The sequence below is a fragment of the Convolutriloba macropyga genome, chromosome 9 (assembly GCF_964194025.1).
Source record: "Convolutriloba macropyga chromosome 9, txConMacr16.3, whole genome shotgun sequence".
In the NCBI taxonomy this organism is placed as follows: domain Eukaryota; kingdom Metazoa; phylum Xenacoelomorpha; order Acoela; family Convolutidae; genus Convolutriloba; species Convolutriloba macropyga.
The window spans coordinates 61,186,646-61,199,094 of record NC_134476.1 but is presented as its reverse complement, the minus strand read 5'-3'; the positions used below and the strand labels follow the sequence as shown (position 1 = coordinate 61,199,094).

The 12,449-nt window shown below is 39.0% G+C and overlaps 1 protein-coding gene across 1 annotated transcript in view; it reads right to left on the bottom strand.

Annotated features, from left to right (window-relative positions):
- Window positions 1-12,449, bottom strand: part of LOC142346284 (uncharacterized) — an 84,966-nt gene that overhangs the window by 12,944 nt on the left and 59,573 nt on the right. The window contains exon 5 of the mRNA XM_075398798.1: window positions 10,638-10,705. Coding sequence (XP_075254913.1) covers window positions 10,638-10,705 — 68 coding nt within the window. The remainder of the gene's footprint in view (window positions 1-10,637; window positions 10,706-12,449) is intronic.

The following is a 12,449-nucleotide window of genomic DNA, read 5'->3' as shown; positions in this document are numbered from 1 at the left end:
GACGCAGCCAAACAAGTGGGCAAAGCAAAGCTCCAACAAAACACCTAAGAAAAAAGGCGACAAGAGATCACCTGCCCTCCATCCATCCCCGCCACTCCAGATCCAGGTCGGGTGTCCGCTCCGTGACCTCGCCTGTCGTCGGATACCGAAAACAAACAAAAACTGAACAAAACAGAACAGCAGCAAAACAAAACTTGCGAAAGTGCACGATTACCCACCATTAAAGAACCTAAATCCACCAGAGCAATAGCAAAGACCAACAACCCAAATTGCAAGGCCTGTGACGAGCAGCCAAGGGGACAGGAGAACAAAAGGGGCAAAAAAATTGTCACAGGTAAAAAGAGAGCACTCACAACGAAACCTAAGCACCCAAAAGCAATAGTAAAGCCTCGCAGTGCAACACCTAGATTCTGCCTAAAAGCCAAGAGATAGCGAAAAATGTGCCAAGAAACCTGATCCTAAGTACGTGCAAGTAACAACGAGGAAAAAAACAAAAATACCAGCAAAACACTTGAGAGAAAAAAGCGTTAAAAAGGCAAGAAAAAAAACAACTTCACCGTATTCAATATGCCAGAATACCCGCGACCCAGCCCACCCGCACCAAATTTAAGTTGGGTGTCTTCTCATTGTCCTTGAATGTCATCAGATCCTGAGGAGAAAGGAAAACAACAGAAAAGAAGCAAACAACCAATGATCAAATGTACATGATTAACCCCACTCCAAGCCCAAACAAACCGGGACAGAAAAAATGCGTGAAAACTAAAGCTTATTGCCTGTGCAGAGCACTTAAGTGCGGAGGGGGAAACGGGTAAGAAAAACTTGCCCATGCAAAAAGAGATCCGTCCCATCTAAAACCTCAGCACTCAAAAGCAAGAGCTAAGCAAATCAAAGTGTTAGAAATTCGATTATACTGTAGTCTTGAACATAGTTAAAATTATTAGAAAAAAAATTGAACTTAACAGAATACAAAAGCAAGAGCAAATTTGATGAATCTTCAATTAATGGTGCTTAGAATCAGTATTTTGCTCAAACTGGTGAATCTAGATAACTATTATCAGAGTTAGACTATTTGAAGTAGAATTTCCCCAGCACGTATTGAATGATTACGATACCACCGTGTGGTACGGTTGTACCTTATTTTAGTTCATATCATTAAGTTGTACCAAATAATTTATTCTTGTCCTTGTCAGACTAAAGTCATCATTTCATAATACAAGTAATTTACCGCCGACTAAAAAGTCAATATTTCAGATTGTTCACATCCCCCACTTTTGATTATTTATTTATTCTCTTGAATCTTGTTTCTGAATTCAGTTGCATTCAATCTAGTCTGTTTTGCACTAGTCGAGCTCCTATTGGATTTGAGAAGAAAATCCACTCTCAATAATTTTGTCTACACTCGCAACACGATTGCTGCTAAGTCTAAAAGTGGTAATCCACTAATTCAGTAAAAGTTGGATTCGCGCCTCGAATCCATTCACCTAACTATAAGTGGATTAGTGACACGAATTGTATCTCTACAGTCAGAGATATCACATGGCGCAGTCAGCAACTAAAGAACGTGCACTCTTGGGAATCGAGCCCTTTTGGGATAAACCAACACTTGAACCTCCATTGCGATGGGATAGATGGCAGATCATGCTAAAGTTGGCTATCATGGCTAAAGAAGGAATATTAATTGACACTCTCCTTGACGACCCTCCGGACAAAGTCACTCTACCCCCAGAACCCATTTACGAGGATGATGTCGAAAATAGCACGGCTCAAAGTGAACGAGATCGACGTACCAGAAACGAACAGCTCAAAAATTCGTGGCTCAATAGATGTCAAAAAATAGAACTTGTTGGCATACTGTGTGGAGAAAAACCTTGGAAGTACTGTGATAGCAAAGCAGTCTCTCTAATATAACTCAGCTTGGGAATGGAAGTGAGACGAATATTCGGTTCACAAGAGCCGAATATCTTGATAGATAGAGTGACAACAAAAATTCTTTGGGATTGTCTTGATGGTGTATTCACGAAGCAAAGAAATATCAAATTTGATCGATACACATTTCTCACTCGGAAACAAATGAAAGAGAACCTGTGGAAAAGTTCTACGGGTGTCTTCGAGAGATGTCTCTAAACTGTGATTTGGGAAGTCACGAGGAGTCGATCATTCGAGATGTCTTCATTGCTAATATGCAAGATGGTGAAATCCAAAGGGAGCTACTCAAAGAAACACGGACGGCTAAAAAAGCTCTCGAGGTGGCAATGAACATTGAAATGGGAATACACAACCAATTGAAAATTTCTGGAACTTCAATTCCCAACACTACAAATGAAATTTCAAGTCAACCAATAAAGAGTGTTCAAGGATCGTGGAATAGAACTGGAGCACCGACAAACCAATTTGTCAAACCTACGATTTGCCCAAATTGTGGCTATGGCTGGACTCCTTCTCATAGACAAAATTGCCCTGCTCGTGGAAAATCTTGTAAAAATTGTGGAATCGCTAATCACTTTGCAAAAGTTTGTCGCAAATCAAAACAATCTAGTAAACCAAAACCTAGAGTAAACTATGTAGATGACTCGGTTTCTGAGGCGGCTACAGTAGGTACTTCAACAACGGCGGCTGAACAAGTTAACAATATCAGCAAGCTCCTACAGCAGAAAAGCATTTACGATGCCAATTATGACTCTGATTACGATGACTATAACGATAACTGTGTAACTGCAATTTCCATCAAAACCGACACTCGTGAAGTAGAACCCGTAAATTTAGACATTTGTGTTGGAAATACATACACAAAAGCATTGGTGGATTCGGGCAGCGTATGCACTATTGTAAACAAAAGTCTGGCGGACACAGTGGTTTCCGAATGCAACGAAAGCTATTGGGTACAGTCACCCCAAATACATGATCTGAAAACCTTTTCTAAGGATATAATCAAGATTGTAGGTGTAATCAATACATCAATAAAGTGTAATGACTGGATAGCCACGGGCGTTGATGTAACTGTCGTAGAAGACGGTCACCGACCCATCATTGGACGAGATCTCTTTCCAAAGCTAGGCTTTTCTGTTATTCAATTGAAACAAGTTGCTAATATTGATCAAAATCAATGTCCAATCAAGAGGCAGATCTCTTTTGATATTCCAGATCTCATCACTCGTGTCGGTAAATCTTTAAAACATTCAGTAAAGTCAACATTTCATAATGAATTTACATCTACACATCAAAAAGAGCGACGAGTTCCAATTAACTTACAACCACTCGTTAATATAGAACTTAAAAAACTACTTGACGAAAAACACATCATAAAATTAAATAGTTGTTCAGATAAAAATTTTATATCCCCTATAGTCATTACAGTTAAAAGAGATAAAACAGTTAAATTAGCTTTAGATTCCAAAATCTTAAATAAATCTATTCATAAAAACAAATATCAAATGCCAAATATTGATAATTTGATTGACACAATTCAACAGAATTTGAATACATCCGCATCACAAGAAACAGCACATTATTCAACGCTGGATTTGAAGTACGCATACAGTCAATTTAAATTAGATCCGGAAACGGCTCAACACTGTAACTTTAATATCATTAGCGGTGAGAAAACTAGAACATAACGTTTTATTACAGGTTTTTACGGTTTAACTGATATGCCAGCAGCTTTCCAAAAAGTGATCGATTACACTTTAGTCGGACTTCAAAATACCTACTGTTTTCTGGATGACTTTATAGTAGTTAGTCGTGGTTCTAAAGATGACCACATAAAACTCGTCTATAAATGTTTAAAGAAATTAGATGAGGATAACTTACGAATCAACTTACCTAAATGTCATTTTGCAAAGACCGAAATCGAATGGTTGGGACATAAGTTTAGTCAATCAGAAATAGCTCCAGTTGAGTCAAAAACAGCGGCAATCGCTTCACTATCAGCACCTAAAAATTTAAAACAACTTAGTTCTTTCTTAGGTTCTGTTCATTACCTCGGAAAGTTTATCCCTAATTTGTCTCAATTGTGTCATCCCCTTCGTCCTTTATTAAAAAAGAACACAAAATTCATTTGGAACATCGAACATGATACACACTTCCAAGCAATTAAAGATAAAGTTGCAAACACCACAGAAAGTACACACTATAAACCTCACTTGGAAACGCGGATCAAATGCGACGCTTCAAGAGCGGGTTTAGGAGCAGCATTAGAACAAAGTTCGCCATCGGGATGGCACACAATTGCATTTGCGTCTCGTTTCCTTAACTCTAATGAGGAACGCTATAGTATTAATGAACTCGAATTATTAGGTGTGGTGTGGTCTGTAAAATATTTTAAATATTATTTATTTGGAAAATCATTCACAATTATCACAGATCACCGAGCATTACTATCCATTATGAAAGAACATAGATCAAATAAATCCTATAATAGTAGATTAACACGCTGGATCGATCGTCTTTTATCTTTTGATTTTAATATTGAACATATACCCGGTGCAAAAATGGGGCTGGTAGATTATATTTCTCGCCAACCAAATCAAAAAGCAAAAGTTACAAACAAATATGACGAGGCATTTGCGGTAGCAACAATTACCCGCATTTGTGACGCGATTGCAGCAATTTATGTAAATACCACACCACAAACCTGTCAATCACAGCACTTTAACAGCGTTCCTCACACAAATTCCACACGTGCAGGAGTGAATACCACCCGCTCATCGAAGATGAATACCACCCGCTCATCATAGCCCAGGATATGTGGTACGGTTGTACCTTATTTTAGTTCATATCCATTAAGTTGTACTAAATAATTTATTCTTGTCCTTGTCAGACTAAAGTCATCATTTCATAATACAAGTAATTTACCGCCGACTAAAAAGTCAATATTTCAGATTGTTCACATCCCCCACTTTTGATTATTTATTCATTCTCTTGAATCTTGTTTCTGAATTCAGTTGCATTCAATCTAGTCTGTTTTGCACTAGTCGAGCTCCTATTGGATTTGAGAAGGAAATCCAATCTCAATAATTTTGTCTACACTCGCAACACGATTGCTGCTAAGTCTAAAAGTGGTAATCCACTAATTCAGTAAAAGTTGGATTCGCGCCTCGAATCCATTCACCTAACTCTAAGTGGATTAGTGACACGAATTGTATCTCTACAGTCAGAGATATCACACACCGGAAACGTGAACGAGTTCTTGGAAAAGTTTAAATGCATACCTTTTATGACCTCTCTTGTGACTGAGTTTTGGGAAATTTGCATAAACAAACTATATTTGGTAACCCCACTGTAAATAATGTGCTAAAATTAGTTTTTTATCTTGGCTTTCTCTCACTGATAAAAGATATTGAAACAGCTATTTTTTCAGCTTTTTCTTCATCCCCAAAATCAAATTACCATCTTGATTTAATGATCAGATCTCTTCTGTAAATCTCTATCTTCTATATAATATCATATTTGTTATTCTCTCATTTTAAGAAATTGATATTTCTACCTAGATAAATACGATTTTTTTTCCGCTTGCGAAAATCCCTAACCCAACAGTTTGTGAGCCCTGAAATTTTCTTAAAGCAAAACTAATTTGTTTTTGATAGTCATAATCCTTTTGTGCTTAGTACAATTTCTTTTCACAACTAACTTGCCTGCTCAAACTACGATTGATCAACAGATAGTGAAGCTGCTGACCTACACAGGAAAAGGCACAGAAATTTTCAATCTGGAGCACGAAATTTGTGGCAATGGTGCAGGCGAAGGGACTCTAAAAGTAAATAATTGGGACAAAGGAGCAAAACACCTAAGCCCTGAACCGCAAAGTCATCGAGTGCCAAGCTTCCACTGCTATAAGGAAAATTTTGCATCGGCAACTGATAGACTTGTTTTTGTTGGCTGCTTGATTGATCTCCATCATTTTCATGATTGATCTCCATCATTGCTTTTTTACCTGATTTTGAGTTTTTTTCAGGTATTTTTGCGCTCAGCTCTCTGTATATTGCGCAAAACCCACCAGTTTGTGTTCTCCGCGTTTCCTACCCCATCTTTTGCTACATTATTTCTTGCATCTTACCCCAACTTTTTGTGGCTTGCGAAAACCCCAGCCCTTACGCTTTTTTCTTGCGCATCACCCCTCCCCGTTATCTGCTCTTTTATTAACGCGCACTACCCCAACTTTTTGTGTGCCCTTTGCAAGCCCTTCGCCCCTAGTGCCCAATTACTATTATTTTTGAGCATTTTGGAACCCCCTGTCTTAGCAGTTTTCGGTTCTCTGTTTTTTTATATGGCTGTTTGAGTCGGGTGAACTCCTTCGGGAGATCAATGCACCGTCTCTGTTTGTAAGGGAAGCTTAAGAGGCCCTTGGAAAAGCTAAGACAAAATTTGCGGAGTTCTTTGCTAAAACCCGGTTCCTCTCATGACAAAAATTGCGGGTAAATTTACCTAAAATTTCAGGTAATTTGAGCGGAATTCTGCATGTAATTAGTCGTTCCTCCACACTACCTGCGCGTTGCCTGCACGTACCTGCAAATGCAATCCATTTTACATGAAACGGCATGTAGTCCCCTGCACATTTTACCTGCAATTTACCTAAACAGACCAAATTTTAGGTAACTCTACCTGCATATTTTACCTTAATTTTTCAGGTAATTTACCTTTACAGAACATTAATTGCAAGGCTAAATTTAGGGCAAATTTAAGAAAAATTTTGCAGGTAAAGTTACCTGAAATTTGGGCTGGTCAGGTAAATTGCAGGTAAAATGTGCACGGAGACTACATACATAATTCAGGTAAACTTACCTCCATTTGCGGGTACGTGAAAGTAGCGTGCAGGTAGTGTGGAGTAACGCTGAAATACATGCAGAGTTTTGATGTTTACTTGAATTTTTAGGTAAATTTACCTGCACGTTTTTTAGAGTGGCATTTTTTTTAATGATGGGGATATAGCTTATCTGACCATTAAGCTGAGGGGGGGGGTATATTGGGAAAGACCCAATTGTTCACGTCACAACTTAACAAATTTTGACTCTTCTCAATTTTCTCCAATTGTTCTGGACAATTGTTCTCTGACGAAAAGCGCAAAAAGTGAAGAGTTATCATATTCCAATGTCGCATATTCTAAAATTGTGATAAATCTAGTATTGCCCCTTAAATGTAATTAAATTAACATGGGATAGATATCCCATTGAGAAGGTTCCGATCGTTGATATACCGTGTCCTCAAAAATGTCAAAATCAAAATTTCAATCAAACTCAGTTATCTCATTTATCTTAAACATTACACTAGTTATATCAATTGTTGAATCGGAGATTTGCTGAATCTGATATATTGAAGATCTCCAAATTGTTTTCAAGATGACAGCTTATCACCTATCTAAAGTTATTTAGGTAGTTATATAAAAGTCAGTAAATTCTTATTTAAATAGTTATTTGAAGTTAGTTTAAAAGTTATTTATATCTAAATCTTTATATTCAATTCAATTTATATAAAGCTAGTTAAAAAAATTTTGTGATCTGAAATTCAACGAGGTTTCTTATATTTTCATTAACAAACGGATAAAACAGCAGATCTTAAATAAAAAAGCAGCAGAGCTCAAAAAGAGTTGTTAATTGCGGTTACGGCAGAAACTCAACGTAAAGAAGCTCACTTAATTTTAGATAAGAAACAAATTTGACTTTTAACGGGCTGCGCATTTAGCGCATTTAGACATGCCTTGCGATCCAAGGCCATGCCTTAGTGTAATTTGATATTAAGCTATAAAAACCAATCAAATTATCCCTAACAACATTAAAAAATAAAATGAGTGTTTATTTCCTATTTAAAATTATTTTGGTTTGTTTTTGGTGTTTTGGTGGGGTTTTTCCCAGAACCGTTAATTAAACTATCGTTATCAGCTAATATGAGAGAATGGTCGAAGTGGGATTGAAGGGGAAAATAGTTGAACAAACTGTGTTTCGATTTTCCTTGAATATAGTTTTTACTTATCAAGAGTTCGCAAAACTGGTTTCGGAGGCAAAATTTATTGACAGGTTAGCACACACAATTTTGTCTCCATCAACACTTAAGTGTGAACTCGAAAAATCAAAGTTCAAATAAAACTTCAGTCAGTCAGTGCATTACGAACGTATCCGTCTTAATTCATCTGTAGTAATGGTAGGAATTTGAACGGATAGTTTAGCAAAGTCCTCTCCAAGCTCTTACACTTTATGATCAAAATTTTTGCTTAAATATACCAGAAATTAGCGGGATTTTGCCTGAAAAAGGACGCAAGGAATGAGTGAAGTTTGGGCAAACAAATGCTAAGAATGAGCGTGGTTACTCAAAAGTGCAGGGTTACCCTCACACCTATTAAAAGCACATCAGGCCAAAGCAAAGCCCAAAAAAAACACCAGATCACTCCTCCGAGCAGCTATTGTAGGCAGGGGAAAATGGCAAGAAAAAAACCGGCACAGGCAAAAAAAGAACCCTCAAAGCAAAAACATAAGCACCAAAATGCAAGAGCAAAGCCAATCCAAGCAAAAGCGTAATTGAGTGGGATACCGCAAAAACTGCTACAAAATTTAATCCTACGAAGGCACAGGCAAACAAGTGGGCAAACTGAAGCGCCAATAAGACAACTAAGAGAAAAAGTGACAAAAGGGCACCTGCCCTCCATTCATTCCCGCCACTCCAGATACATGTCTGGTGTCCTCCCTGACCTCGGCTGTCATCAGACACCGTATACAAACAACTGAACAAAACAGAACAGCAGCAAAACAAAACGTGCAAAAGTATTTGGTTACTCACCATTACAGAACCCAAATCCACCAGGGCAAAAGCAAAGTCCAGAACCCTAAACTTAAGGCCAAAAACCTAAAACTCACACAGAAAACCTAAGCTCCCAGAAGAAATAGCGAAGCCTCTTATGGCAACACCTAGATTCTGCCTCAGAACCAAGTCAAGGGGGACAGTAAAAATTACCACAAAAATCTAATCCTACAAAAATGCAGGCAAATACATAGACAAATCAAAGCCCAAGCAAAACAATTATGAGAAAAAGCGCACAAGATGCAACAGAAACGCCAATCTCACCGGATTGAATAAGCTTGAATACCCTCCACCTAGCCCACCCGCTCCAAATTTAGTTTGGTTGTCCTCTTTTTGTCCTCGGTTGTCATCAGATCCTGAAAAAAAAGAACACAACAGAAAATAAGCAAAACCCATGCTCAAGTGTACATGGTCAACCCCACTCCAAGCCAAAACAAACCAGGACAGAAAAAATGCGTGAAAATTAAAGCCAATTGCCTGTGCAGAGCACCTAAATGCGGAGGGGAAAAGGCTAAGAAATACTGACACAGGCAAAAAGAGATCCGTCCCATCTAAGACCTAGGCAACCAAAGGAAAAGAGCTAAGCAAAGCAAAGCAACACCCAAGATCTCCGCCAAAAGCGTACTGCAAAAGGATTGCGCAAAAACTGCTGAAACACCTAGTCCTAAGAAGGCAAAAGCAAACACGTGGGGAAATCAAAGCTCAAGCAAAACAGCTGAGAGAAACAGACGGACGCCAAAGAGACAGACAACCCCGCTTCTCCAGATCCAGGTCAGGCGTCTTTCCCTCGTCTTTGGCTAACGTCAGAACTTTACAAAAGAAACAAGTGAACACAACAGAAAAGCAACAACAACACCAGGTGAAAAAAGTGCATGATTATTAGCAAAAAATTGAGCGAAAACACACATGGGCAAAAGCAGAGCACAACAATCAAAACGTAGCGCCTGGGAAGAGCACCTAAGGAATCAGAGTAACAAAAATCCAGCAGTCCAAACACTGTCACAGATTAAAAAAAAGCTCAAGCAAAGCAAAGCCCAAGCAAAATAACTATGATAAAAGCTAACCAGAAAGACCAACTTCACCAGGTTGAAGAAGACGGAAGGCGCTCTAACCAGCCAGCCCCCCTCCACCCTTGCTCTAAATGACGGTCAGTTTTCCTCTAATTGTCCTTGGTGGTTATCAGATCCTGAAAAAAAGAAAACTGAAGACCACAGAACGGCAGAAAAACGAAAAAACGCAAAATGTGCATGATTACTCACCAGACCAAGCCAACAATACACCAAGGTAAATGGAAAGCCCAAAAATCCACACCTATTGCCCGTGCCGAGCACCTAATGGGGCAGGGGAACAAATAAAAGCACGAAAAACTGGCACAGGCTAAAAAACCCTCTCATCAAAAACCTAACCGCCCGAAAGCAAAAACAATGCCGCACAAAGCAACATGTCTCAACTTTCAAGTCTAGTGTCCTCTTTTTGTCCTCAGCTGTCGTCAAAAACTAAGAAAGGAACAAAAAATAAACACAAGAGATGAGCAAAAGCGAAGCTCAAAAAACCAAAACCTAATGCGTCTGCAGAGCACCTAAGGGCGCAGGAGAACAGAAACGTTAAGTAAAACCGGCATGCTCAAAACGAGAGCCCTACCACCCAAAAATCTAATCAAACAAAAGAAAGAGCAAAGCCAAACAAAACACAAGGTTTGGCAGGCGAAAAAAGACCAGTAGAAGGGGATAGCGCAGAAAACGCTATAAAACACCACTCCTAAAAGGGCGCAAGCAAACAAGTGGGCTAAGCAGAACCGAGGCAAAATTCCAAAAAGAAAACGGCAGAAAGGTGTCAGAAAACAAGAACATCACCTGTTTGATGCGCCTCCTCTCCAGATTCTGGTCGGGTGTCCTCTCTTTGTCCTGGGCTGTCATCAGAACTTAAAAAGAGAAAGAGCGAACATAACTGAACAGCAGCAAGAAGTAGAAACGCCAAAATAATGCATGATTACCCCCACTTCGAGTTAAATCATACTGGTGCAAAAAGAAAGCTCAAAAAATCAAAACCTAAGGCCTATGCCAAGCACCCAAGTGGGAAGGGTAACAAAATTAGCAAAATCTGTCCGAGGCAAAACAGAGCCCTCCCAAACAAAAACCAAGCGCTCAAAGACAAGAACAAAGCCAAGCAAATCAACAACTGAGGCGTTCGCCAAAAAACTAGTGGGATAGCGCAAAAAAAGGAAAGAGAAAAAACAAAGACAATAGAACAACAGAAAAAGCAAATGTGGGAAACAGTTCATGATTACCCCCCCCCCCCCCGCCCCAACGAGCGAAAGCACACCAGGGTTAAAGCAGAGCCCAAAACACCAAAAACCTACCTAACGCCTGTGCCGAGCACCTAAAGACGTAGGGGAACAAAAAAACAATAGGTAAATCAGCACTGTGAAAAAGGATAGCGCTCCAACCCAAATTTTAGCGAACCAAGGGCAAGAGCAAAACGAAGCAAAGCAACACTTAAGGCCGGCAACAAAAAACTAGTGGAGGGGAAAGCGCAGAAAATGCTGTAAAATCCAATCGCAAGGTGGGGCAAGAACACATGTGGGCTAAGCAAGGCCCATGTAAAAGTCACATAGTGTCCGCGGTCTTTCGCCACACAGAATGCCTGCTTCAGTTATTTTCTGACACTTTAATTCCCATTGAAGTTTCAGCTGACTATTACAAATTTGACGATCTTGTTCTGTGTGTTCGGTTGCATCCTCGATAGCAATTTCAGATTTTGTTTCGGGTGGCAGTTTAAACTGGGTTGATTTTCTTTGAAGCAAATTGTCTAGCGTTATGTTTTCTCTTGCGAGAAAGGCCAACTTTACCTTAATTCGCCTTTTTTCTCATCGTATCGGTGAGTTGGATATAGCTTTTTCCCAAAAGGGTTCGATTCAGAGTGGAGTCTTGTGAGATTTGCGGGCTGACTGCGCCATGTCATACAAAAATCGTGTTGTGTATAAGTTAATTGATTTGTTAAGCGAATTTCCAAAATTGTTTGTTCCAAATTACCTGCATATTCGCGACGGTAAAGCACAATTATCTTTGCTGAATGAATTAATCCAAATCGTTGACAAACATTTAGTGGTATTCGCTCTGCGAATGTACTTTCTGACTAGTGATTCGCTTAGCGAATATCAATTTTATTAGCTCTTTTATTCTGAGCGTTTTTCGGATGAAAAGAGATTCAACTAAAGGCTGTATTTGAATAAGAGAGAATGAAATTAAGAATTTAACCAATAGTTTGATCATCAATTTGATCATGCAACATTTACAACATCATTACTAAATAAGGAATTGGTGGCGAAACTGCAAAGTAGACAACGTGGACAGACAATGTATTACAACTTTGTGTAAACAAATGGAATAAGGAATGAATGATTAAGATTTGATCTTCAAATTGAAGTGAATGAAATAATCTATGAAACTAAACTAAAAAAAGAACTAAGTTAAGTTTAAATAATGTTAATGAAATTATCCCCGCAAATGATACAATGAATTTTCCATCTAAACCACAAAAGCAGCGCCTATGGCCTGGACCAACCGAATAATGGAGGAGGAGAGCGCAGAAAGCACCACAAAACCCACTCAGAGTGCGCAGGCAAATAGTTGGGCTGAGCGGAGCTTAGACAAAATCTCGAAGCA